Genomic DNA, 25673 nt, shown 5'->3' with positions numbered 1-25673 from the left:
ACAAAACACCCAGGGAAGGAGTTACAGAGACAAAGTTCGTAGCTGTGATGAAAGGATGGACCATTTAGAGACTGCCGTATCCAGGGATCCATCCCATAATCAGCTTCTAAACGCTGACACCATTGCATACACTAGCAAGATTTTGCTGAAAGGACCCAAATATAGCTGTCTCTTGTGAGACGATGCCGGGGCCTAGCAAACACAGGAGTGGATGTTCACAGTCAGCTATTGGATGTATCACAGGGCTCCCAATGGAGAAGCTAGAGAAAGTACCCAAGGAGCTAAAGGGATTTGCAACCCTATAGTTGGAACAACATGATGAACTAACCAGTATCCCGGAGCTCTTGTCTCTAGCTGCATATGTATCGAAAGATGGCCTAGTCGGCCATCACTGGAAAGAGAGGCCCATTGGACTTGCAAACTTTATATGCCTCAATATAGGGGAATGCCAGGGCCAAAAGAATGGGAATGGGTGGGTAGGGAAGTGGGGGGCGCTATGGGGGACTTTTGGGATAGCATTGGAAATGTAATTGAGGAAAATATATAATAAAAATATTAAAAATTTAAAAAACAAAACAAAACAACAACAAAAAAAAGAGTGGGACTTAGTGAGTCTTCTGTAAATAAACGTTTCATATTTCCAGGCTGAGGAAAACCCATTTCTTCCTAACCATCCGGGTAGGTTGGTCAGGCCCGGGACCTCTCTCATTCTGCCCATAATGTTATTTGATGAAACATTAGCAGTACTCTGTTCATTTCCGACTTGGTGTTTACTAATTTGCTTGTTTTCTCAGATCTTCCTTATCCTCTGCCTCTCTTTCCACCCAATTTGTTCTCCTGTTTTACCTGGTTTAAGCCACATGCTCCACTTGATGACTGTAAAGAGCAGGACATCTTGTCTGGCTAGAAATAACTTGGCCAATCTTAGCCAATCGCCTAAGACCATCCACGCGAGATGGGATGGCTTGACGGATGCTTGAGTTAAGTCCTGACTTCTCTAAGCACTTCTGTGTCCTCTTTGCTGTGACCTTGAGTCAGCCACTTACTTTAATTAATTTTTAATCTTTCTTTTTTCATAAAAATACCAAACTCAAACCAAATATTTATAAAAGTGATTTAATTCCACAGTAAAATATCTGGAAAATGAGTGCACAGGTAAGGAGAACTTTCACTTAATATTCTCAAAATTAGGTATTTTATTTACCAACTGCAGACGAGTTAGTCATCTCATTCTGCTATTTAAAGAAAGGACCGCGTTCGATTTCTACAATATTTGCTAGGGAAAATAATCCCAAATATGAAACTCTAGAGTTTCCTATCCCTAAAGCCCAAGCCAGTTCTGCCACATGATGCTACTGCTGCAGTGTCATGGATAGGATAGTAACTGGACTCTTGTAATATGGACCGAGTTGCAAGAGGACAGGGCTATTTTTTCCCCAGGAGTCGTCAGTTCAGTGGGAGGGCTGTGGCTCAGCTCCTTCTAGGGTGGAATCTAGGTCCAGGACAGCCTCTGGGTGGAATCACAGGTGATGTGTACGGCCTCTGACTGAGAGAAAGCCACCAGGCTTCTCGTCCAGGGAAACCTGGCGAGAGTCCAGACCTAGTTATTTCTAGCCAGACAAGTATGTTGTGATCGAAGTTACCTTAGAAAACCAACTATAATAATAATAATAATAATAATAATAATAATAATAATTAATAATAAATCACTTCTAGAGGAAGTCTCAGTGAAGAGGAATTATGGGATAAAAGTCAAGGGCCAGGAGTGATGACTCAGTGGGACTCGTACCTGCTGAGCAAGTGTGGGTACCTGACTTCAGATTCCCAGAGCCTCCATAAAAGCCAGACATGTTAACATAGACCTGCAGTCCCGGTGTTCCTAGGATGATCTGGGAGGCAGAGGCAAGAGAATGCTGGGAAGCATAACTTGCCTGGTATACACAACAGGGAACCATGAGGGACCCTGCCTCAAGCAACATAGTCAGATGACAAGATGCTGTCAAACAAGTGCTGGCCTTCCCCAGCCAGCTTCCACAAGTGCTCCAAGGTATACACACACTGTGATCACACACGAAAACGCACGCACATCATACAAAGAGAAACAGAGCCATGGAGATAGCTCAGCGAGTAAAAACACTTGCTGTCAAGCCTGACAGCCTGCTCTAAGTAAGGACAGGCATAGAACAAGGCGAGAAACAATCCCTGCAAGTTGCCCTTTGGCTTCCACGAGTACACAGTTCAAGGCACACATGTAGTCCAAGGGTTGACCCTGAGTCAGAAAGCCAGTAATAAATATACATAAAACATGAAATAAAAGCCAAGATTGAATATCAGTGTCCGTCCAATCAGTAACCATGCATTCAGAGAGTCACTTCTAGGACCAGTTTCTCAGTTTACAGGTTCTGTAACAACATGCCCTACATTTTCTCTAAATAAGCGAATTCTGGTAGGGTCCTGAAGAAACTGGGAAGTTTTTAAAAGCAAAAGTGAGAGAGATTGTGTTGGAGAGAGTTTAAGGATGAAGGCATTAGTATTCCTCAGAAGTGTATGTAAACTGTCTGGCTTCATTGGTTTCTTTAATAAATATTTGAGCACCTGCTCCATCCAGGTCAGCACTTGACAACATGCTCTGATGAGGGCAAGGCTGTGTCCTCAGTTGCTTAGTAACCCTGACTTCCTCTCAGGCACTTGAATGGATCCTGTGACTTAATGGGTGCGTGGAACCATGCTAAATTCTGGGAAACAAGACATACACAGAACACAAACATGAAAAATTGCAGGTGTAATTTAATGAGTTAAATCATTTACGGATGGCTTATGGTAGCTAACCTTTGTGCTAAGGCTAGGAGGGTGCACAACGATGCCCTTCCCAACTTTGCCGCTCTTCATCTTTGTAATGTATTGCTTGCAAATGGGAGGATATGGACTTTGAAATGAGGTTAGGGTGGATTAACCAGTGTGATCAACGTCAACCATTGGGGAAGGAAGAAGCAACCAGGTTCTGATAGGGAATACAAGTGTGTGTGTGTGGGGGGGGTGTAAGAAGAAAGGGAGGGAGGGAGGGAGGGAGGAAGGGAGGGAGACGGCACACACAGGACTCAGTGATGATCCACTGTTGGCCTTAAACATGGAAGAACAAGTCAAGCATGAAGAACCTAGACGGCCTGGAAAAGCAACTGAACAGGTTCCCCCTCTCCACATCCTAAAGGCCGTGGCCCAGCTGACACCTTGATTTTAGCCCGTTTTGGATATTTTATGTCCAGAATTGCACATATACTTTTTTCCCTTTTTTACTATTTTAAGCCACTAAGCCTCTGGTTATTTTACAATGGGCTTCACATCCCTTGACATGTTTTGGGCTTCCCTAAGCCTGTAAACTAGTTAGCAACCCTTTAACAACTGAGTCTCACAGAGAAAAACAGAAAATAGCCCAATGATTGATTTTTTTTTTTTTTTGTATTGCTTACATGTAGAAATACTACTTTGGATGTATTGGATTAAGTAAAGTAAATAAAATGGATTTTGTCCCTTTTATGTGGCTCTGTGCATGTGAGAGAGAGTGGATGCCCTTCCAATCCCCTGGAGCTGGAATGACAGGCAGTTGTGAGTGGCCCATTGAGGAGGGGGGGAAACTGGTGTGTCCTCCTGACCAATGAGCCACCTCTCCAGCCGTCCTTTAACTTTGTGTGTGTGTCCCTTGTGTTCTCCAGATGAGGTCAGGAGGTCAGAGGGAGTCAGTTCTGCACATTCACCCTGGTGTCCAGAGATAAAACTCAGGTCAACAGACTGAACAGCAAGTGGCTTTGCCAGCTGAGCCTTGTCACCAACTGACCTTTAACTTTTAATGTGGAGCTACAAACCTAAATTTCGAGAGTTCCTTGCATAGATTCCTAATGAAGAGTGCTCACCTCGACTCTTATACTCAGTAGTTTTCTCACTTATTTGACATTTTAAAATAAATTCATTAACTAATACAGAAGATTACACCTCCTAAGGTATAATGTGTGATATTTTGATTAGTGTATTCAGTTAAAATGTTTAATATTTCGTGTGTATCAGTGTTTGCCTGCACGTATGTCTGTGCTCCACTTTCAAGGACCAATCAGATCTCCGGGGACTGGAGTTTTCAATGGCTGTGAACCACGTGGGTGCTGGAATTCTCGACAAAATCACCAAGCGCTCTTAACTGCAGAGCAGTGCTCCAGCCCCTTCAGTTCATATACACAACGTCTAATGTTTAAATCGGGTTAATCATCCTAACTCCTCAGACATATTTTTTTCTGGTTAAAAAGATTAAAACTCCTTTCTTCTAGTTTGTTTAAATGTACATTATATGGTGACGGTCTTAAGTGTGTGACAGAACCTGTTCTCATGACTTCATCTTTTTAAAAATATAATAATCTACTCTGGGCTAGAGAGACAGCTTAGCAGTTAAGAGTGCTTGCTGTTCTTCCAGCTGGTCTGAGTTCAGTTCCCAGGGCTCAGGATGAGTGGCTCACACCTGCCTGTAAGTAACGCCAGCTCCAAGGAATCCAACATCCACTGCAGACACCAAGGGCACTGCACTCACATGTGCACACACACACACACACACACACACACACACACCCCTACAACAAAATGAAAAGCTTATAAAATTAATAATAAATTAAAAACAAATACATAAAAGCATTTTAAAGTTCAGCATGTTTTTGTTCCGTGAGGTGGCACATTTCTTCAATCTCAGCACTGAGCAGGCAGAGGTTGGTGGATCTCAGAGTTCCAAGCCAGCATGATCTATAAAATGAAAATCAGTATAAAGAAAAGGAAGGAGGAGGAGGAGGAGGAGGGAAGGAAACGAAAGAGAGAGAAGAGATATTTACTTTGGAGAAATAACACAGAAAGAGCAGAAGGCATGATATACAGTTAACCTTAAGATGTTCTGTGAACTTTTCTTATTTTAGGAAAAACTCAGTATCTCCAAGTCCAAACCTTAAAAAAAAAAAAAAGTCAAATATTTGATAGCATTTAAAAGACGCCTCCTTGACTTACAAAACGCTCTACCACCGGGGAGCGAGGGGTGGGGGTTGTCTTTTTTTAATTAGCCATCTGCTTCTTTACACTTTACGTGTTTACGAAAAGAAATCTCGGACTTGGGGGTTCTGTTTCCTAAGTAAATGTGATTTTGAAAAAGTTATGACTCTCAAAAAAAAAAAAAAACAGCCTTGGAAAAATGGAAATGCAAATATTGTCTTAAGAAACCCGTAGTGATCGCAACGTCCACCACGTTGATTTATTTATTCTTTTTCTATGTGCAGACAGCAGCACAGAGGCTCCCTTGGCCGCGCCCTCCTCGCGGAGGTGGGTCGCAGTCAGGTGATGTTTACGTCCCGTAGGGGTGCGTCCCGCCCTGCAGACACTCCCTCCGCCTTTGGCGTCGGCTCCCCCGCCCTAAACTTTCCGGTTTTAACCCTGGGAAAAGCCAGCCACGTCTGTCGAACGCCAACCCGCCCACATTCCGCCCCTAAACAAACTTGGCCAGGGACAGCCCCGGAGGCTGGAGCCGCCTCAGTGCGCGCGCCCGCCCAGCCCCCTCGGCCGCGCGCCCGCCCCCTCGGGCGGGGACGCGCAGGGGCAAGCGCGCGGCCGCGAGCTGCGGGCGCCATTTTGGACTCTCTAACTGGGCCGAAGCTTCGGGCTCGCTGCTGTCGACCGCTGCTCGCCGAGGGCGTCTCGGGCGGGCGACGAGGAGGTACCGGGGCGAAGGACGCAGACCGCGCGGGACAGAGGAGGGACGCGACGCTCTCCTCCCCACACACCGGGGCAGCCGGAGCCGCAAAGGTGGAGCCGCGTCGGCGCCCGCCGCGGGACCAGCGTCTCGGATGCGGGCGGAGCGCGGGGGGCCGCGACGGCGGGAGCGCGGAGACGGGGCCCCGGGAGGCCTCATGTGAGAGGCGCGGGAGCCGCCGCCGCCGCTGCCGCCGTCGCCCGCGCGGCCCGGGGTGCTGTGTGGGGGAAGCCGCCCCCGGCAGCAGGTACGGCGGAGGTTCGGGGCCGCAGCCCGGAGTCGGGCGGGGAGGTCGGCGGCGGAGGAGGCGGCCGGGGGCGCGCGCAGGGCGCGACGGGAACAACGCCCCGCCCCGCCGCGCCCGGACCTCGATGTCTGTCAACAAGGCGTGGCCGGCGCGCGCTCGGGGGCCGCGCGTGGCGGGGCCGCGGGGAGGACGGGCTCCTCCGGGCTCGCCCTGGGCGGCGCGGGTGCAGGCGGCTGGAAAGCCCCGGGGCCTGGGCGGTCAGTGTGTGCGGAAGCCGGGCCGGGGAGGCGCGCGGTGGGAAACTTGGTGAACTTAGGGGCAGCCGCCCGGGTCGCGTGCTGCAGACCTCCACCCGGAAGCCGCCCGGGCAGGGCATCGCCGAGCCGCCTGCGAGGTGAGAGCGGGCGGCGGTTTTGTTGGTAATGGTGCCTGTTCCACTTGCCCAGATGTTTTTATCTTTTGCTTACACCAAAAGGCTAAGTTTTTTTAAAAAAAATGTCGGGCTGGAGAGATGGCTCAGCCGTTAAAGGCTAGGCTCACAACCAAAAAAAAATGTCCCCGTAGATGTTAAAATGTCTGTAACTCTAAACCTCTCACCCGCCCCGTGTTATCTGCGTGCCGGCTCCCGGTTGTGTCTTGTCTGTGTGTCCAGTCCCAGTTCATCTATTTCCACTGTGCTCTCACCATTCTGAGAGTTAATCTTTTTCGTATTGTTCCATTTTTGTATTTCAGCCAAAGAATGTGTGTTAGGTTTCCTTCTATGAAAAGCAAAACAAAAGGGCATATGCAAATATAATGCCAGAACGGGACTTTTAAACCTAAAGTACAAATTTTTAAAAAGTATTTTTTTTTGCATATCCAGAATATGTAAATGTTTAAGACAGTAAGGGAAGTTTGGCTCTTGGTTTCGGTTTAAGGAAATGTTTGATTAGCTCACTAATTCTTGGTGATGCTCAAATTACTAGGTGCCCCTCATTAGTTGCGTCTTGGACACTTGATGTGAACACTAGCTAAAGTTGTTGCCACCATAGTTTCTCTGGGTTCTTGAAACACTGCAATAAATCAAAACTGCCGGAGCCCAGTTTTCAGTGCTTAGGAAATCTCATTGATATTTAGTGTCCTGTTTTGATACACCACACTCTTCCTGTTCAGCTATAAAGGGCACTTTGACTTCCACTAGAAGCAGTATAAAAGCCCATTACTGTAAACTAGTTGTGTACTAGTGAATGCACCGAATTGTTCTTTATGCAGCAGAGCTTCATGTGCATAGTTAAAATAAAAGCATTGGAAATTTTGAATTAAGAAGGCCAACAAGGAAAAGCAATATTTAAAATATTATTAGCTATTTATTCACTAGTTATTTTTACACCTAATAGTACATAGCACATTTTAACATTTGGTCCATTAGTTTTCCAGTAAGAGTGACATTAATTTCATAATGCTTATGATAGTCCATAAACTTTTTTAGCTATTTATAAACTAATAAGTACTAATATATACTTTGATGATCCATGTATTCAGTTTATATTTAGATCAAGTGTAACCATGTACTTGGTCTTCCTTAGCGTTGGTGACTTTACATCGTCTGCCTTCCCAACTTAAAGGTGGATTGAAATATCCTTTATTTAGATAGGACTGTGTTGGAAGGCAGAAGCAGTGGATCTCTGATTCCCAGGCTGGCCAGGCTCACATAGAGAGCCTGTCTCACATAAAAATTGTATAACCGTAAGGTCAGCAGAGTGTCCTTAGAGTGTTGTCAGTAAGGCTGCTGTCCTCGTTTTGGTTTTGAATCTGTACACTTGACTGTAAAATGAAGTGTTTAATCTTTATGTTCTGGCTTTAGAAGATTTCTCCAGATACAGCAGAGCATCCTGGCAGGAGGTCTGGAAGTAGGAAGACTTTGTCATTCTTTTTTGAATCTCTACCTCAGAATTCTGAGTAGTTTCTGCCAGTAAGAAAGTTTGAGTCCTAAGTAGCAGACTCTTCGTTCTCTGACCCAAATTGAAATGCTAAAATTAAAGTTAAGCCTTGAGGATAAGTTAAAGTTGGAAAACGGGCCATCATGACACGCTTACCCATAGAAGGGCTTTTTATTTTAATTTAATGTCAGTGTTGATCATTCTGACTTTTCTCTGAACACACATAAGAATCTATTCATAGATTCATAAGTTTGAATGTTCCATAAAGCCATCTTGTCATCTGTCATTTTGTTTTCTGAATTCTGCTTTTCTTGGAGACTGCCCTTTTGTGTGTGTGCATACACTCAGATGCAGGAACAACAAAGGAGACAGTTCCTTTTTCAAGGCCTCCTGGACTGACGGTGTAGGGTTGTGCCCTCTGCCATCCTGTTTGTTTTCTCCAGCCCTCAGCCCTCCTCTGCCAGCCTCTGGATGAGAAAGTCTGTACAGACGCACATCCTTCATACCACGGAGGAACCAGATTCTTGCGACATGATTTGTCACAAGTTGGTTGGAGTCAAGCCATCGTTTTGAGTCTTGTTTGGACCAGTGCCTTACTAGATTGCTCTCTAAAAATCATTGTAGATCCTAGACTAATTACTAGTACCAAGGAGTGGTCCAGCTTAGAATAGAGTGCAGTGTAAATCAAGTAACAAATGAAGATGTGTCCTTCGGAACTCTGATTACATGAAATAGCTGTATACAATGTAGAAAGAAAAAGAGCATATTGGGGAACATAGCTGGAGCTTGTGCAGCCCCACTGCACATTTTCAGCTGTTACCCTAAGCTAGTGATGCTCTTGCCAGGGCATTTCTCTACACCACTGCTCCCTCCCCTTTTTTGAAAGAAAAATTAAATTGTTCTTCTCATTCTGGGGACAATCACTTCTTTGTGTGATGGCTTCCATACTGGGCTGAGATGTCAAGAACCCTGTATCTAAAAGATCACCATTTTGCAAACTGAAGCCTCTGACCGTCTTGTAAGTTCCCAAAGCCATGGAGCTACTTTGAAGTGTAGCCAGTATTGAAACCTAGAGAGCTTGGTCTTGGAGCTGATGGTACCGTTTGTCATGAACATCTCATGGCATGAAGGGGGTAAGAATATGTAGGAAATCCATGGCGGAAACATACAGAAAATGGACAGGAAAAGCAGTGACAGTAATGTGTTGGGAGAAGAAACCATATCCCAGCTGAGACAAAGCTTAGCATAGTCAGGCAGACTGCTGTAACTCCTCATCCCATTCATGCAGCTGCAGGTCCAGCTGAGCCTGGAGGACTTAAGGCAAGGGCTTTACCATTGGGCTGTACTCTCAGTCCAGGTTTACGTCCACCAAGCAGAGGTGGGGTATGTGTAGCAGTAATGCCACATGTCACAGGCTGTTCAGTGCAGCTCTGTTGACCACTTAGAGTTTAGAGCTTCATGTGGACCTTGGTGTACCTCAAATTTGACAGAAAGTTGGATTTTATCACTCCAGTTCTCCTTTAGAGTTGACTACAAAGTTTGAGTTATAAATTCATGGTTTACCTAAGTTATAAGTAGTTTTAAATGTAGCTGTTTAAAATCACTTCAGGAGTTTCATCTCCACCGGTGGTTTTCATTGTATTTTTATATTCTCCTTGAATTGTCGGGCCAGGTTTTCATGCGTATTTCTGTCCAAATCCAAACACATTTCAGTAACAGAAGATGAATTTGATTAAAAGTTAAGTAGGATGGGAAATGATGGATTGTCTTGAATAGGATGAAACGAGGAGGAAGAGATAGTGACCAGGACTCCGCTGAGGAAGGCACTGCCGAGAAGCCCAAGAGACTGAGGACGACACAGGAGCGCTCGCAGCCTTGTGACTGGGGTAACCTCCTGCAGGACATCGTCCTCCATGTTTTTAAGTATTTGCCTCTTCTTGACCGGGCTCATGCTTCCCAAGTGTGCCGGAATTGGAATCAGGTATTTCACATGCCTGACTTGTGGCGATGCTTTGAATTTGAACTGAATCAGCCAGCGACATCTTACTTGAAAGCCACACACCCAGAGCTGATCAAACAGATTATCAAAAGGCACTCAAACCACCTACAGTATGTCAGCTTCAAGGTAACCCCTTCCATCCTTCTGTTAACGAGTAAAGCGTCTCACTGCCGTTACTGCCACAGCCAATACAGCTTCTTATGTCCTTAAAATATTTAACTTTTCAGGGAAAGTGCTTAAAGTTTTAAAATTATTGCATGCCTTAAGAGTTCTTTACAAATATTTTTTATATTTGCTAAAGCTAAAATAGTCCTTTAATTTCTTAAAAGAGCAAACGCAGCCACTAAGTGAGCCTAAATAAGTGACTGAAGTTTTCAATTAATGGTGAATGGTTGGCAGCAAATTTGAGGAAAGAGAAATAAACCACAAACGTTAGGGCAGTGGGTCTCCACCTGCTGCTCGAGACTCCTTGGAGGGGTGGTGGTGATGGTGTCAATTATTTTATGAAGTAACAATGGAATAATTTTATGGTTGGGGGTCACCACAACATGAGGAATTATACCAAAGGCTAATAGCCTTAGGAAGGTTGAGAACTACTGCATTAGGGCTGTTCGGTTTGGGGGTGTTGTTTTATTTGTTTGTTTTGGTGGTGGTGGTTTGAGATAGGGTTTTTCCTGCATAGTTTTGGCTGCCCTGGAACTCTCACTCTGTAGACCAGGCTGGCCTCAAACTCAATTTCCTGCCTCTGCCTCCCAAGTGCTGGCATTAAGGGAGTGAGCTGCCACCACCACCAGTGAGTGCTGCTGGCTTCGATCCATTTTTATTTAAAAAACCAACAAAAACACTAAAGATTATGTAGAGACTAAATAGTTTGAGTGTATTTTAGAAGGAAACAAAAGAGGATTCATGGAAAAAATGCAAGAGAGCTGTTTGCTTCATTTCAGTGTTACAAGGGACCCGTAAGACTCACAGAGTGATGAGATGGGCGAAGGAAGGTGGCTTCTTGAGATTTGAATGGTATTAATCACAGTACCTTATGTGAGAACAAAGGTTCAGCACATTGTATTTTGGAGATGAAGAAAGAAATATGGGATACTTGCTGAATCCTTAACGTTAATTTTTTTCTAATATGATTTCTAAGTGATAATTATTGTTAAATGATTAAACTGGGCTAGGCCTGGTGAGTCACTCATGTAGCTCTATGACTTGGGAGTCCAAGGTGAGAGAGAGAATCAACAATTTAAGGCCTTCTCTTAAAAATGTTGAGCATAAAAACCAAAAAGCTGTTGAAAAAGGACAGGAATTGCCTCGTTTGCCTCTATTTCCTGTTTGCTGAAGGGGCCAGCATAAAATCTGTCTAAGCAGTGCTTCTAACCTAGAGCTTTGTGCCCTCACTATGCTGTCTTCCTCGTAAGATAGGAGAGCTTGGTAATAGATATGGCTGAATAGATTGTGGTCATAAAAGTACTGGGTTATTAGGCATAGGATTGCTAATCATAGCCAAAGAGAAAAGAGCTATCAGGATACTGCCTGTTAAGACCAGCCTGGGCTACAGAGTGAGTTCAAGGCTAGCCAGAGATACTTAACAGGAAGGACGCTGTTTCAAGAGGAAAATAAAGATGCCTAGTTAATTTTGAGTTTATGAGACTTCACTGATAGCGATTAGTGTAGATGAATCCCAGACATACTTATTGATACAAATTATTGTTTACCTGAAATTGCAGTAGGCTGTATTATTTGTTGGATAAGGGGTGGAATTCAAGCAAACAAGTGTTGAGGAACTGCTTACCCTCCTCCAGGGAGGCGACCTGAAGTGCTCTCCCTTTGCTTTCCGTCATCTTTGAGTTGCCTTAGAGAACTGTAATGGCAGATGCTATAGAAAGGAGATTGTAAAGATCATTCCTGCATATAGTAGGTCAGCTCGGTCCTGGGTGTTCCTTTATAAGTCTATGACACAAGTCAGGTGTATCCAACATATGGAACTCATAAAACCAGTTGTGCTTAAGTTTAACATTTCTTGTTACAGATTTATTTGTGTGAGGAAGTAATTTCTAATTTAGAAAGCAGACATGTTGCAGGGATTATTCTGGCCTCATGATAATATTTAAGTGGTCACTATAGGCTGAAAAAAACTTATAGTCAGATTAATTAGTCTAAAACAGTGCTCTTCACGCTGTTCAGTAGACTCACCAAGGAGGTCTAAAGGCAAACCGAGCTCAGTCCCACTCACAAAGTTTCTTAGCCATGTGGGCTGAGCATAAGAATTCCAATGGCTTCAGGACTTGGATCATTTTGAGAACTACAATTGGTACATGAGTTTGATACACAACAGCATTTAAGAGCTCCTTCGAGATTCAGAATTTAAATAATTCAGAATTTAGAATTAAGAGCAATGGTATTATAGTTTAACATGTTAGTCTAGAGAAAAAAACTGTTTCCCATTCCAAGGGTTGGTATTTGGTCATGTTATTTTCTTCAGGAAATGTCTCAGTGGGAAATGTGTAAGAAGATCAGCTGCCTCCGTGCTTGTGTAGTTGGACACCCTTGCTTTACTCTGTATTTCTTTTTATTAAACACATTAGAGAATTTCAGGTTGTGTAGCTCATCTGAAAATTCTATACTAGTTTCTTCTGTTGCCCTGAAACAGTTCGTCATGAGACACTGTGTTTACATGTATTACTTGATTTAACCAAGTACAAAATATTATTTAAAGACACTTGATTTCATACAGTTACTTTGAAATAAGTCAAATTAGTCTTTCAGCACCAAATACATATATATATTTATTATTATTATGATGATGATGATGATGAACACAATCTTGAAGATTAGACTGTTGTGAGAGATGATTGAAAATCATTGTCCTTTAAGTGATAATGCATTAAATTAGTAACTTCGTTTCTTGCTTTTATAAAATTAAGATACTCAAGGAGAAATGTGGGTACATGTGTGACTAAGTCGTGTTTTCTTTCAAGGTGGACAGCAGCAAAGAGTCAGCTGAAGCGGCCTGTGATATACTGTCGCAGCTTGTGAACTGCTCTTTAAAGACACTCGGGCTCATCTCAACTGCTCGGCCAAGCTTTATGGATCTACCAAAGGTATCCGCTGGGTTTGTTTACTCCCTTTGCAGAGGAATCCAGTGAAGCCCTAGCATTCATTGTTAGTGCCCACAGTGAGACAGAGAGGACAGCAAAGCAGTGTTACGGTGGAGATCTGGGGTTGTTTACAGTCTTGAAAAATAGTATTTAGAAAAGATTTTAAGGAGTTTTTAATTTGTTTGTGTGTGTGTTTCTTTATAAATATGTGCACCTCATGTGTGTCTGATGCCTGCAGAGTCCAGAAAAGGGTGTCATATCCCCAGGAACTGGAGTTAACAGGCAGTTAGTTAGGAGTTAGCATGTGAGTGCTAGTCGGCAAACCTAGGGTCTCCCTTTAACTGCTGAGCCTCTGCAGCAGCAGTAAACATGCTGCCAAGCAGTTCCTTGTTCTTCCTTGGCAATGTTAAAGACTTGACAGAAGATTGTCTAGGAGTGGAAGTGCTAAAAGAAGCAAGTGAGACTGAGACTGACCATGTCTGAAAAAGAGGGCCATGGGCGCTGCTGTTCTCTGAGCTTTCTGATCAGGTCTGGGCAGTGCCAGTGCTGAGCAAGCATAGTCTGCTTGTTATGTAAGCACTTCTGTCCATGCACTAAACAGGGTTTTTAAGCAAAGTTAATGTCTCTATAGTTTGGATTATCCATCATTTAATTATTCTTAGGAGGATTTATCTACTGTTTGTGTTAGTCCTATATATAAAGAACAGGCTACCACACAACTGTTCTTTTTTAAAAACTTGGGATTTGTTGTTGTTACATTTAGTTGGGGGTGTGTGTGTGTTTATGTGTGTGTGTGTACATGTGTGGCAGTTGGGGCAGCTTACAGGAGTCAGTTCTTTCTGCCATGTGGGTTCCAGGGTTTGAACTTGGTTTGTAAAACTTGGTGATAATTGCTGTTAACCCACAACTGTTCTCTTTGAAACTGAAAAATTACCAGAATCCCTTCTGAGAAAGGTCAGAAAGCTGCTCTCTGGTTTGCTGATGCTCAGGAGGTTAGCATCCATAGTGATGTATGTTTATGTTACTGCGAATCACAACTGGCTTTACAAGGGTCCTAACCACTGAGCTGCATCTCCAAATTAGCTAATTGCAATTGAAAAAGGAATTTTTAAAAGTACGCCACAAGGTAAAATATGTAGGTTAAAGGAAAAAGCTTTACTTTGCCTACATGTAGGTATGTGTACCATATATGTGCCTGTTACCCATGGAGGCCAGAAGAGCACGATCCCTCGAACTGGAGTTGCAGACAGTTGTGAGCTGCTGTGTCTGCTGGGAACTGAACCCGAGTCCTCTGGAAGAGCAGCCAATGGTCTTAACTGATTGGCCATTTCCCCGGCACCAAACATGTAGACTCAGCTCACAGCTCATTTTACTAGAGTGACTCAGGAAGTAATATTAAGTGTGAATTATAACTAGTAGGAGATTGTTCTGATTGAATAGCAGAACCCAGTTAAAATATTGTGAGCTCAAAACCTCTAAGTTTCAAGAATCTTGTGCATTTTGAGATAGAATGTTTTCTCATGAGCAAAGAAGAAACGGAAAAGAGAACCTGTTTACTGTACCTACGTCAGGCGATCTGGTTGGGCAGATTTGGGCTCTTACTCCTGTTCTAATTTTGGCTGAGGCCAAGTCTTCTGTGGACAGTCCCAGGATTCCAGAAGAGATAGTTGTTCAAGGCCTCACACTAAGAACCCGAGTTCACACAGTGTAGGGCCATCTTCTTCAAGCCTAGTGGGAAATGAAACACTCTGATTGTTACCTTTTTTTTACCTGCCATTATTTTTAAAATGTGGCTGGGTGGTGGTGGCACACCTTTAATTCCAGCATTTGGAAGTCAGAGGCAGGCAGATCACTGAGTTCGAGACCAGCCTGGACTACAGAGAGAATTCCAGGGTAGCCAGAACTACATGGAGAAAAAAAAAAAAATCCCAACAACAACAATAAATTATTTATATTCACTAGACTGTTATAAAGTATGTTGAACATAAGTTGATTTTTTTATTATCTGGGCTCTCAGTTTATATATATGTAGTGCTAATTTTAATTTTAAGTCATGGTCTTACTAATAAAGAACTATGATCATGGAAAATTCAGTTGTTTGATTTAAAGATACATGATATTAATGCTTAAGCTATTTAAGCACAATTTTAGAACTCAGTTGTTGAGACACAGTAAAGAAACGACAAGTTAAGGATTGTGACTAGGGAGGTAGGATTTCCTTATACTTCGTTGTCTGTTACCATGGCTGCTTCCTCTGACACTGCTGTGGAGAATTTACAGAGGCAGCTGTAGGATGAGGATGGTGCTGTAGATGTGGGTTGAAGCTTGGTCTTTCTTTTCTTCCCTGAATTATTTGCCTACTGATTATAGCTTATCTCAGCTCTAATTCAAACTTGTGTGCTTTAAATATGCTGTAATTCTTGTTTCTGTAGAATTCCTTTTATCAGATCTGTGTTCAGTACATTATAAGCAAAATACATTAAAATTCAGACTTAAAAATCTCCTTAAAAGATCCAATGTTTTAAATTTGGGTATTTTTTTTTTTCAATGGATCTGGTTGTTTTAAAGACTTTGTGTATGCTTCTATGGTCCAGTTAGTTACAGCCTTTCAGTTGACTGACTTAAATCTTCATGTTTGTCCAGTAGTTTCTAGGTTGGTGCTTTTTTTTTTTAATGTGATACAGTATACCTGACATAAGCTTCCAGTTATGGTGAGAGAGACTGGTAGGCTGGGGCTCTCTTTGATCTCTGAGGCTGCTGGGATTTAGGAGTATTCTGAGGCTTGGAGTGACCCTTTCTTTCTTCCACAGGTACCAAAGGCTTTTTCTCAGAGATGGAAATTACTCTCCTCTTTAACGCTACTTCAGTAACATCATGCAGGGGTGCTGCCTTTTAACAGTTTTGAAATTCTTTAGGGTGCAGACAGACATGCATGGTAAGGAAGCCTTGTAACATGTCATTTCTGAAGAACTGAAACTGTTTTAATCTTTTGTCTTTCAGTCTCACTTTATCTCTGCGCTGACAGTTGTGTTTGTAAACTCCAAGTCCCTGTCCTCACTTAAGATAGACGACACCCCAGTCGATGACCCATCCCTTAAAGTCCTCGTGGCCAACAACAGCGACACACTCAAGCTGTTGAAAATGAGCAGCTGTCCTCACGTCTCTCCAGCAGGTAGGTCATGTTTTTACCAGACATAGTTTGTAACGGTATTGTTTCTCAAATTAAGGAATTTGTTTATTTAATAGTTCTGCTAATGAACGTGTAAATGAATTCACAAAACCATTTCTTCTTCAAAGTGAAATTCAGTGTCCTGATGACAATAGCATAATATCTGCAGTATTCTAGAGCTTAGACTTCATCCTATTTTCTAGTCATTTTATGTGACAGATTGAGTGTAGCATCTGTTGGAAAATGGATAAATCTCATGAGAAGAGAGGAAGGTTTGTTCATTAGCTACTTGCTGCAGGGGCAGAGTATCTGACCGAAGCAGCTTGGGATGGATAAAGCATCTCTTGGGCTCAGTTTGAAAGTACTAGTCAGGATTGTTGGGAGGGTGCAGTAGAGGAGCATGAGGTAGCGGCCTCGTTGGATCTTCTGCAGTTTTGAAGGATAGGCAAAGTGGAGCCAAGTTAGAAAACCTTGGGCCTTAGCCCAGTGACTCGTTTCTTCCAATCAGGCTTCATGAGTAGTTCCACAACCTTCTAAACCAGCACTAAGAGCTGTGACCAAATGGTCAAGCCTGAGTTTATGAGAGGCATTTCACATTCAAACCACAAGGTGGTGCTGTAAGGGCTGCTTGAACTTCTTGAGATAAAATAGAATTCTGCTAACTTGAATTGAGTGTCTTGGGTCAGAACAGTGACTTAGTTACTTCTTACATAGAGGTGTATTTAAGTATGGTTGCCTTTTTGAGAGAGAATGCTCCTTAAAACTTAAATTGTAGAAAGAACATTGTAAGAGGTCTTTCCAACTACTTTATATAGAATTTTCTAAGTATTAGTACATTGTCCAGATTTGAGGTTTTTTAAATTACAAGTGATCTGTACTGAGAAGTATAACTGTTCTCATGCTTGTGCCGATGTCTCATGGCTGACCTTCCACTGCTGAAATTCCTCCATCTTCAGCCATGTTGTTTAGCAGTCTGTCAGGGCTTGTTTGTTTGATGTTCTAAGTATAGCAAAGGATTGGAATTCCCTGAAATGATGTCTTCATCATCATCACTGACTCTTAGAGCATCTTCATTATGACCAGAAAGAAGCCTGCCTGTCATGCTACCCCATTCTAAACGACTCCCTGGACTCCTTTGCTTGCTCTCCCGGACCACCCACACAGAGGGTCTGCTGATAAGGAATAAGCAGACGGACTGTTGTACTGACCTTGCTGTCTCAGCCTCTTCTAGATAGTATAGCCACTGAGAGGGTTACACACTAGAGGCTAAGAAGAGACTCATAGACCTTGGCAGTTATTTTCTGTTTGACCTTGATCACATTTTATTGTGTGCTGTGAGTAAGATGGCTTTCTTAGGTTCATCGTGTACAAGGCCCTTTGTCCCATCCTCTACCCACCTTGTTTGCACTTCACTCCCATGCCCTGGGAGCTGTGATTCCTAGAGAACTGGACTTGTTTTGATCTCCAGTCAGCACTGTGCCTTGTGAAATAGTCTGTCATTTTTTAAAACCTACTCATCAATACATAATCATCATAAAACTTTTATTGAGAAAGAATTTATGAGCCAGGTGTGGTAGTGCAAACCTTTAATCTCAGCACTTGAGAGGCAGTTAGGTGGATCTCTGTGAGTTCGAGGACAGCCTGGTCTACAAAGGAAGTTCCAGGACAGACAGGGTGATTATATAGATAAACCCTGTCTCAAAAAAAAAAAAAGAAAGAAAGAAAGGCTGTGTGGACCATCTTAATTCACAATTCATGTGATGATTTATTGACTTTTAGTGTCTACAGCATCACTATGAATCTTCATTGTGACCAAAAGGAAGCTTGACTGGCATGCTACCCAGTTCTAAGCAACCACTGTTGCATTTCTGTTTCTATAATTTGTCTCTACTGGATAGTTCCTACACATGGGATTGTATTATATGTGTGCGTGTGTCTGCCTGGTTTCTGCTACTTAGCGTGTTTTCAAGGTTGTTGGTGTTGTATAAGCCATTAGGATTTCATTCCTTCTTGTTGCTGTGTAAAATCTGTTGTGTTCATCTGGTGCTCAGTTGCTGGATGTTTGGGGTTTTTTTCTACCTTTTGAGAATAACAGATCATGCTTATGTGGAAATCCATGTAGCTTTGTGTGGACATACTAGTTCTCCTGGTGTATAGCTAATGATAGGGTTGCCAAGTTATGCAGTGGCTATTGACTCACTTGAACTGTGCTACGTGCCACACACTGGCTCCAGTATAGTTAGGTTACCAGAGCAACAAGAAGTGGCAAATCATTAAACAAAGATGTCCTCTGGGAGTTCTAAAGGAAGATGTTAGGGAGGATTTTCCAGAGCAAAACTGATTAAACCCAAAATGTGGGCTGAGGGTAAGAGAGTTGCCCTTGCACACTCCTCCATCTTCACTAATGCGTCTTATCTTCCTCATTCTACCCATCCCAGCTGCTGTGCCCTAGTATGTATCATTGTGGTTTTCATTTGTACACACATATGGCCCAGCCCAGCCTTACTGCCACCCTTGCAGGGCCTCTCTCACTCTTGGAACTCACTGTCTAACCCAGGTTAGCTGTCAACCTGTGGGGAGCCTCCCGCCTCAGCTGCCCAATTTTGTAATCTAGGATTGCAGGCATGAACCATAATGCCTAGATGCATTTTCTTGATAACTTTGTTGATGTTTTGGATAGGTCTTAGCATATAGCTCTGGCTGGCCTTGAACTCTCAATGATGTACCTCCTGTTTCCTGAATGCTGGAGTTAACGGCATGTGCTATCATGCTATTTGATGACTTTTTTTTTTTTTTTCATGTGCTTAATGGACATTTGTTATCTTTGGAGAAATACCAATTTGGATTTTTGCCTGTATTTTTCCTGCTGCTCATTTTTAAAATTGTCATTTTATTATTGGCTTATGTTTGTCACTATCCAGTTAATATATTTAATGCCTATAACTGGTGCGTTAGCTTATACTAACATCTGCTTATCAGATCTGTAGTTTTGTAAGGTAGAGTTGTAGGCAGGTCTCAGGTGGCTTCTGTGACTAGTGCTGTCAGTCTAGACTCTGTCTGGAAGACCCAGGGAAACGTCACTTCCACTGTCTGCCATACTGTGGGGTGAGTTTGTGTTGTGGAGGCTGTTGGCACCAACACCTCCTTTCTCACTCAGTTTCCTGTGGTGGAGGACGGCTATTAGAGTCTGCTTGCTTATTTCTTTATTTTGACTTTATGTTTGAAAAAGTAATTTATCTAAAACTTGCTTATCTTAAAGCTAGCAGTTAGCATCTTAAGTCCCATTTGTGCTTTGACTCTAACTTCCTTTCCAACATGAGAAGAGTAAACTTGAGTCTAAAACAGCGCTTGTGTTTAGATTAGAACCGTGCATGTAATTTATCTTCTAAGGAGAGTTGTGTCACACCATAATACAATGATAGGCATGGAGTCCCTGCCAGATCACAGATGGTGGGATGTAAGACCGTTGAGCAAGGGGGCATTTTGAGAGTTATGATGGTGGCAGCTTCTTTAGTAGTTTCTCTTGTTTGCATCTTTAAATTTTTCTGAGTATTTTCCCTTTGTATTGAGCTTTTTGATGTTGCAGAGATGTGGTTAGGTTGTTTTGTGTGGCTAGGGCATATTTCAAAGTATGTGTGTATCTAGAAGAACAGAAATTTCGCAGTGGCTAAATGACACACGATCCCACTTTTGTCTGTGTCTTATTTTGTGGGTCACTTTGTCTCTTCTTTGATTATATTGCCTGTTTTGGTCCACTCCTGTCAAGTTTTGCTTTATTGGTAGTCTTGGTTTAAATAATAGTTATATTGAACTTAAGAGTCTCTTTTTATATTCTAGCTTTGCTATCTTTAGATAGTTGTGTAACTTTAATTTTTTTCAAATTCTATTTTTAATGATGGTTCTTAAATGCTTTAACCTCCCTTGTAGCTACCACTCACCAGGGGTGGTGGGAAAGAAATGATAATGGGGGAAGTGGAGTGTTGTCTGGAAATCTATAGTTCAGTTTCATAGGTTAGGAGGCAGCGGCAGCTCGACCCACTTGCAAACACTTCACAGATACACCAACAGTACCACAAGTTCTGGGCTGTGCCTCTCTCAGGAGACCAAAGATCAGCAAAGACATGAGACCCACAAGTGTTGCACAGCTAGCTGTACCAGCAAGCCAAGCTGTCCCCATCACTCCGTGGAGTCCTATTTACACCCTCCAGCATCGCTGTCCTCCACTTGCCTTGCCTCAGTACGTGCATCCAATCAGCCAGAGTCATTGGAAGCAGCAAGAAGCTGCAGCACAGCACCAGAAGTTTGTTGGTGCGTTTCTCTCTATAGAGTCTGTCTTAGTCAGGGATTCTATTCCTGCACAGAACATCCTGACCAAGAAGCAGTTGGTTTATTCAGCTTACACTTCCATACTGCTGTTCATCACCAAGGAAGTCAGGACTGGAACTGAAGCAGGTCAGGGAGCAGGAGCTGATGCAGAGGCCATGGAGGGATGTTCTTTACTGGCTTGCCTCCCCTGGCTTGCTCAGCCTGCTCTCTTATAGAACCAAGACTACCAGCCCAGAGATGGCACCACCCAAATGTAGCTCAACTATGCAGTGTAAGGCAGACCAATCCGTGCGTGTTGTTAGCAAAGAGTCCTCCATCACGTGTTCTTTCCCGTGCTTGCTCCTTTCTCCTATAAAGATACTTTGGAGATCAAACACTGACCTTTGGGGCAAACGTGTGTTGAGGATTAAGAAATTATTTTTCTTAGAGCTCAAAGCTCTAAGAAACAGATTAACAGTTTTGCTAATCTAGTTCCTTTAACCCATTTAAGAGTGAGAGTTTCATATAGCCTACACATTTGATAGCCTGATTGCATATTGTTACTAGGTAAACTAGAACCATTTGACAGGCCTTTTCTCACTTTGTAAATACTTTCTTTTATTCATATGGTTGTATCTTATCTCCTTTCTTCATATTATGATTACATTTTGAATTTCAGATACTATCCTCTAGTCTGTGTTCTAATTGAACGCGAATTTTTTTCTTCATCTGTGAGTTTAGTGTAATTTCTTTATGATATGGCGGCTGGTACTCAAAGCCTGAGCTTGTAGCCAACCCTGGGCTACAGAGTGAGTTCCAGGGAGGAAAAAACCGAGTGATGCTGTACATTTCTAGGATGAATCTTACTTTGTTATGGCATATTTTTAAAATGACGGTTATGATTTTCTTGAGTTATAAATGAGCAACAAGGATATAGAATTGATTTTACAAGACAGATAGTATGAATGAGTATAACTTCTAATTCATTATCACAACTGAATTTTTAAAATTGCATTATATAATGTGGCTGTTTTCTAGGACATGCACTTGCTTAAACAGTTGAACAGATAAATTTTAAAATAATTTATAAATAATTGGGCTTTGTCTCCCCCCCCCCCCCAGGCATTCTGTGTGTGGCTGACCAGTGTCACGGCTTACGAGAACTGGCCCTGAATTACCATTTGCTAAGTGATGAGTTGTTGCTCGCACTGTCTTCTGAAAAGCATGTTCGCTTAGAACATTTGCGCATTGATGTTGTCAGTGAGAACCCGGGACAGACACACTTCCACACTATCCAGAAGAGCAGCTGGGACGCCTTCATCAAACACTCACCGAAAGTCAACCTAGTGATGTATTTTTTTTTATACGAAGAGGAATTTGACCCATTCTTTCGTTATGAAATACCTGCTACGCATCTTTACTTTGGGAGATCAGTCAGCAAAGATGTGCTTGGCCGTGTGGGCATGACCTGCCCGAGACTAGTGGAACTGGTAGTGTGTGCCAATGGGTTGCGGCCCCTTGATGAAGAGTTAATTCGAATTGCAGAACGTTGCAAAAATTTGTCAGCTATTGGGCTGGGGGAATGTGAAGTCTCATGTAGTGCCTTTGTTGAGTTTGTGAAGATGTGTGGGGGCCGCCTGTCTCAGTTATCCATTATGGAAGAAGTGTTAATTCCTGATCAAAAGTATAGTTTGGAACAAATTCATTGGGAAGTGTCTAAGCATCTTGGCAGGGTATGGTTCCCAGACATGATGCCTACTTGGTAAGGGGCTGCGTGACACAGGACATGATGAGAGAGTAGTACCTTCATTCAAGAAATGTACTCTCACTACAGTTTATCTGCTCTCCAGCTGACACAGTGCCCCTGTTTTGTGGCACAGGAATGTGATATCTTTGAGCTATGAATGATTTTTATGAATGATGTTTGTCAGAAGACTTAGAGTTGCTTCAGAGAACTCCTTTTTTTGTAGCCTAATAGCAATCGTATGTTTAAAAATTTAAAATGTGGTTTCATATTTGAAAGTAATATCCAATTATGAAATTGAGATAATTCATAGTCTGAAGGAAGCAACCTGTATATTGTAATATCTCAGAAATGTTCTACTAGGTTTTCTGAAATGTTCTCTATGCATTTTTTAAAAAAATGTAAACTTGACATTTTAGGGTCTTCAGTTATAAATACACCTGTTATAAGGTGTTTAATATAGCTCAGGAAAGTGAGCATTTTGTGAGAGAAATGTATGATAGTGCTCATAAGACATTGGTTGAATGTTTTCAAACATTATGAAGCTGTTTTAAAAATAAAGATATAAATATCAAAGTACTTAGAACGTTCACTGATGAATGTTGAAGTGGTGGTTCAGGAGGGCACACAGAGCCAGGATCAAATCTAGAGAGCTCCATGGAGTCGGAGAGGTAGCACTCAGCCTTGTATAAACTCTAGGTTTCTTGTGTAATATGCTAAGCCACATGCATTCTCTTGTTATATTACTAATGTCTGTGGTGCCTGAGGCACCGTGTGTAAAGGAATGCTTTGCTCTCTCTAAGTATTTAAACTATTATTAAATATTTAAATTAAAATTTTACTTTAAAACAAATTGAAATAATTAACAGTGGAGCTTTATAAATTGTTTATGAAGTTTCATGAAAGGATATTCGTCTCCAGGGAACTTTAGTGACGGCTCATGCTTTAAGTTTGGAATTACATAGCTACAATAAATACAACGTTAAAAATCAAAGAGCATCTGTACAGTTCAGAAACACTAAATTTATAAGAAGATATATTTCATAATAATTTGCGTAAATATTACTCAGTGAACTGGAACATTTTAATAGGAAAATATAGTTTTGTGATTGTCAGTTTGGTTGAAACTGGTATTTTATATTAAGTTATGTAGCTTTTCCTATTACTTTCATATGAATAAAGGTAAATTCTAGACTTTATAGAATATAAAAATACTAAGTTTTGGTTATATATAGTTTTGGGTTTTTTGGTTTTCGTTTTTTTTAGATCCTGTATGAGCTTGGATTCTGGGCACTAGTGCTAACTAATGTCTCTCCTGAGAGAAGTTAGTAGTGACTTACCCCACAGGATGCTTCAGAGCCTGAAATGGCTCTTAAAGTACCCTGATAATTATGGAAGCTGACAGTCTTAAAAATAGATAAACTTACTGAGACTAAAACAGAATGGCTGTGTACACAATGCATGCTTTTCAAGAGTGGTGGTGGTCTTTCAGGCACGTAGGGATGAGAAGGAAAAGACCGACCCAGAGTTCCGCACTAAAGGCAACTTAGAATATTTCACTCTTAAACAGTAAGAAGCTTTGACTGTACAGGAAATACTTGTGCTGTTTTGTGTTTTGTTTTTCTTTTTAATTTTTTTGAACAACATTGAAAAATGGAGTTGATGGTATATAGTCAGTTTTACTAACCAAAGCTTTATTTGAAAACTTTTGTACAAATTGAATTATATGCTTGAATACTTTAAGTCACTTTATAAGCAAAATGCATAGCACTTAATTTGTTTATACTGTAAAATATATGTTAAATGGTTTTATCAATTTGAGAATAAAGATAGTTACTAATGCGGTTGTATTTTTATAACTTTAGAGAACTAATCAAACACACACACAAAGCTATGACTTTAGTTTCCGAGCTATTATTTGGTAGTCTTTTTTAGGTGGACTTTGTTAGTCTTTTAAAAGGTAGCTTGAAGATACAAAACTAGGCACATTGATTCTGTTCTGATGCTCTAATACCTGTGAAACTTATCATGAAATGTAAATTCTTTTATGATTAGAAATAAGGCGTAGGTTTTTTATGTATTCAGAATGAACCCCAAGAGTTCAGGAGGTTCTCAGGCTAAGCTGGTGAACACTCTTGGCAGTTTTCAGTTGCACGTCCTTCCGGGACTGCTTGTAACTGCAGTCCCAGAAGATCTGTTGCCTTTGACATCCATGGCACCTGTGCTCAATTACATACACATACCTAGACACCCACGCATAATTAAAACAGAAGGATACATATGTTTTAAAAACCATTCTTAGAGTTTCCTAAGCAAGCCTTTAACCTAGCAAGCCATATTAGAAATCTATATTAGAATAGTTTTAAAACAATAGAAATTAATTTATCTTAAATAGGTTTCAGGAAACAGATCCAATTTGTTGTAATAGGCCTTGCTAAACAATAAATAAGTTACTGTAATCTGTTTGCAAAACTTGTTTACATTTGATGCAATGTTAGCAAAAAGTAAGAAAAGTATGGCCTGTTGCCGGCCTGTACCTCTGCTCTAAGGAAAAAAAGCATTTTCTCAGAGAGTAAAAGCTTATTCTTAGAATTAATGATCAGCTCGCCAAAATGCAAATGCCTAAATAGTTCCAACAAGGAAGAAACTCTTGGAGGCACTTGGAAGACCATGAAGCCACCTGGACATGAAAGGGTAAAAATGTGTTTCTTTTCAAAAGTCAGCTGGGTGTGGTGGAACAGACTTTAAGCTATTTTGAAGGCTAACCTGGTTTCACAAAGTTAAAAAGTTAAAAAGGATTGTGGAATATAATAGTTCAATGGGAGAACTTTCCCTTCCGTGTGTGTGTGTGTGTGTGTGTGTGTGTGTGTGTGTGCGTGCGTGCGCGCGCGTGAGAGAGGAGAGCGTGCACACACACACCCCTAGGACCAGACATATCACACCTTAGGGAAACTGAAGATGTACTGTTTTTATTAAACACTTTGTAATGTGTTTTGGGTTTTCACTCCCTTACTCTGCCATCCATCTTGCCAAACTCCCTTCTACTTTCATGTCCCCACCCCACCCCTCATCCCCCACCCCCTGGGATCCACTATGTTTAATTAGAGATGCTCTAATGAACTGCTGGTGGCAGGTTACTGAAAGATGGACAATCTAGGAGCGGCAGTATCACTGGAGAAACTGACTTCTCTTCCCCCCCCCCCCCCCCCCATCGTACAAGCTGCTGGTAGTTTGTGAAGGGTGTGGCCTCCTGAGCTCCATCCCCATCCAATGACTTAATATTTACAACCCCATCTAGGGCAGGTAAACATGCTGCTGTGAGTTCCAGTTGGAGTGCCATGGCCTGCCCAGATGGCAGCATTTCACGGTGCCCCATGCCACCACCACCCTCCCCCCCCCCCCCCCGCGCACTTGGGTGATTTCTGCTG

At 42.1% G+C, this 25673-nt stretch overlaps 1 protein-coding gene across 3 annotated transcripts; it reads left to right on the top strand.

Moving 5' to 3' along the window:
• Positions 1–5497: 5497 nt before the first annotated feature.
• On the top strand, positions 5498–24086 carry Fbxl3 (F-box and leucine rich repeat protein 3). 3 transcript variants are annotated; one of them, XM_021182285.3, is made up of 5 exons: positions 5498–6014; positions 9710–10058; positions 12908–13030; positions 16028–16199; positions 21624–24086. In XM_021182285.3, exons 2-5 carry the CDS (start codon positions 9711–9713, stop codon positions 22265–22267), a joined length of 1287 nt encoding a protein of 428 aa, XP_021037944.1. In that variant the 5' UTR covers positions 5498–6014; position 9710; the 3' UTR covers positions 22268–24086. The 3 variants fall into 3 exon arrangements, with proteins under 3 accessions (XP_021037944.1, XP_029324883.1, XP_021037943.1); XM_029469023.2 differs by having other exon boundaries at positions 5660–5820; XM_021182284.3 differs by lacking the exon at positions 5498–6014 and adding an exon at positions 6154–6408.
• The last annotated feature ends 1587 nt before the right edge of the window (positions 24087–25673 follow it).

Source organism: Mus caroli, unplaced genomic scaffold (genome assembly GCF_978045245.1).
Source record: "Mus caroli unplaced genomic scaffold, Mus_caroli_1 scaffold_12, whole genome shotgun sequence".
In the NCBI taxonomy this organism is placed as follows: domain Eukaryota; kingdom Metazoa; phylum Chordata; class Mammalia; order Rodentia; family Muridae; genus Mus; species Mus caroli.
Note: the sequence above shows the minus strand (reverse complement) of the source record. Positions and strands in the feature narration are given on the sequence as shown.

Coding starts and splice junctions, on each gene's coding strand:
- Fbxl3 (XM_021182285.3), top strand. CDS start 9,711: ATGAAACGAGGAGGAAGAGATAGTGACCAGGACTCCGCTGAGGAAGGC. Junction 10,059..12,907: donor TACAGTATGTCAGCTTCAAG/GTAACCCCTTCC, acceptor TTTTCTTTCAAG/GTGGACAGCAGCAAAGAGTC. Junction 13,031..16,027: donor GCTTTATGGATCTACCAAAG/GTATCCGCTGGG, acceptor TTTGTCTTTCAG/TCTCACTTTATCTCTGCGCT.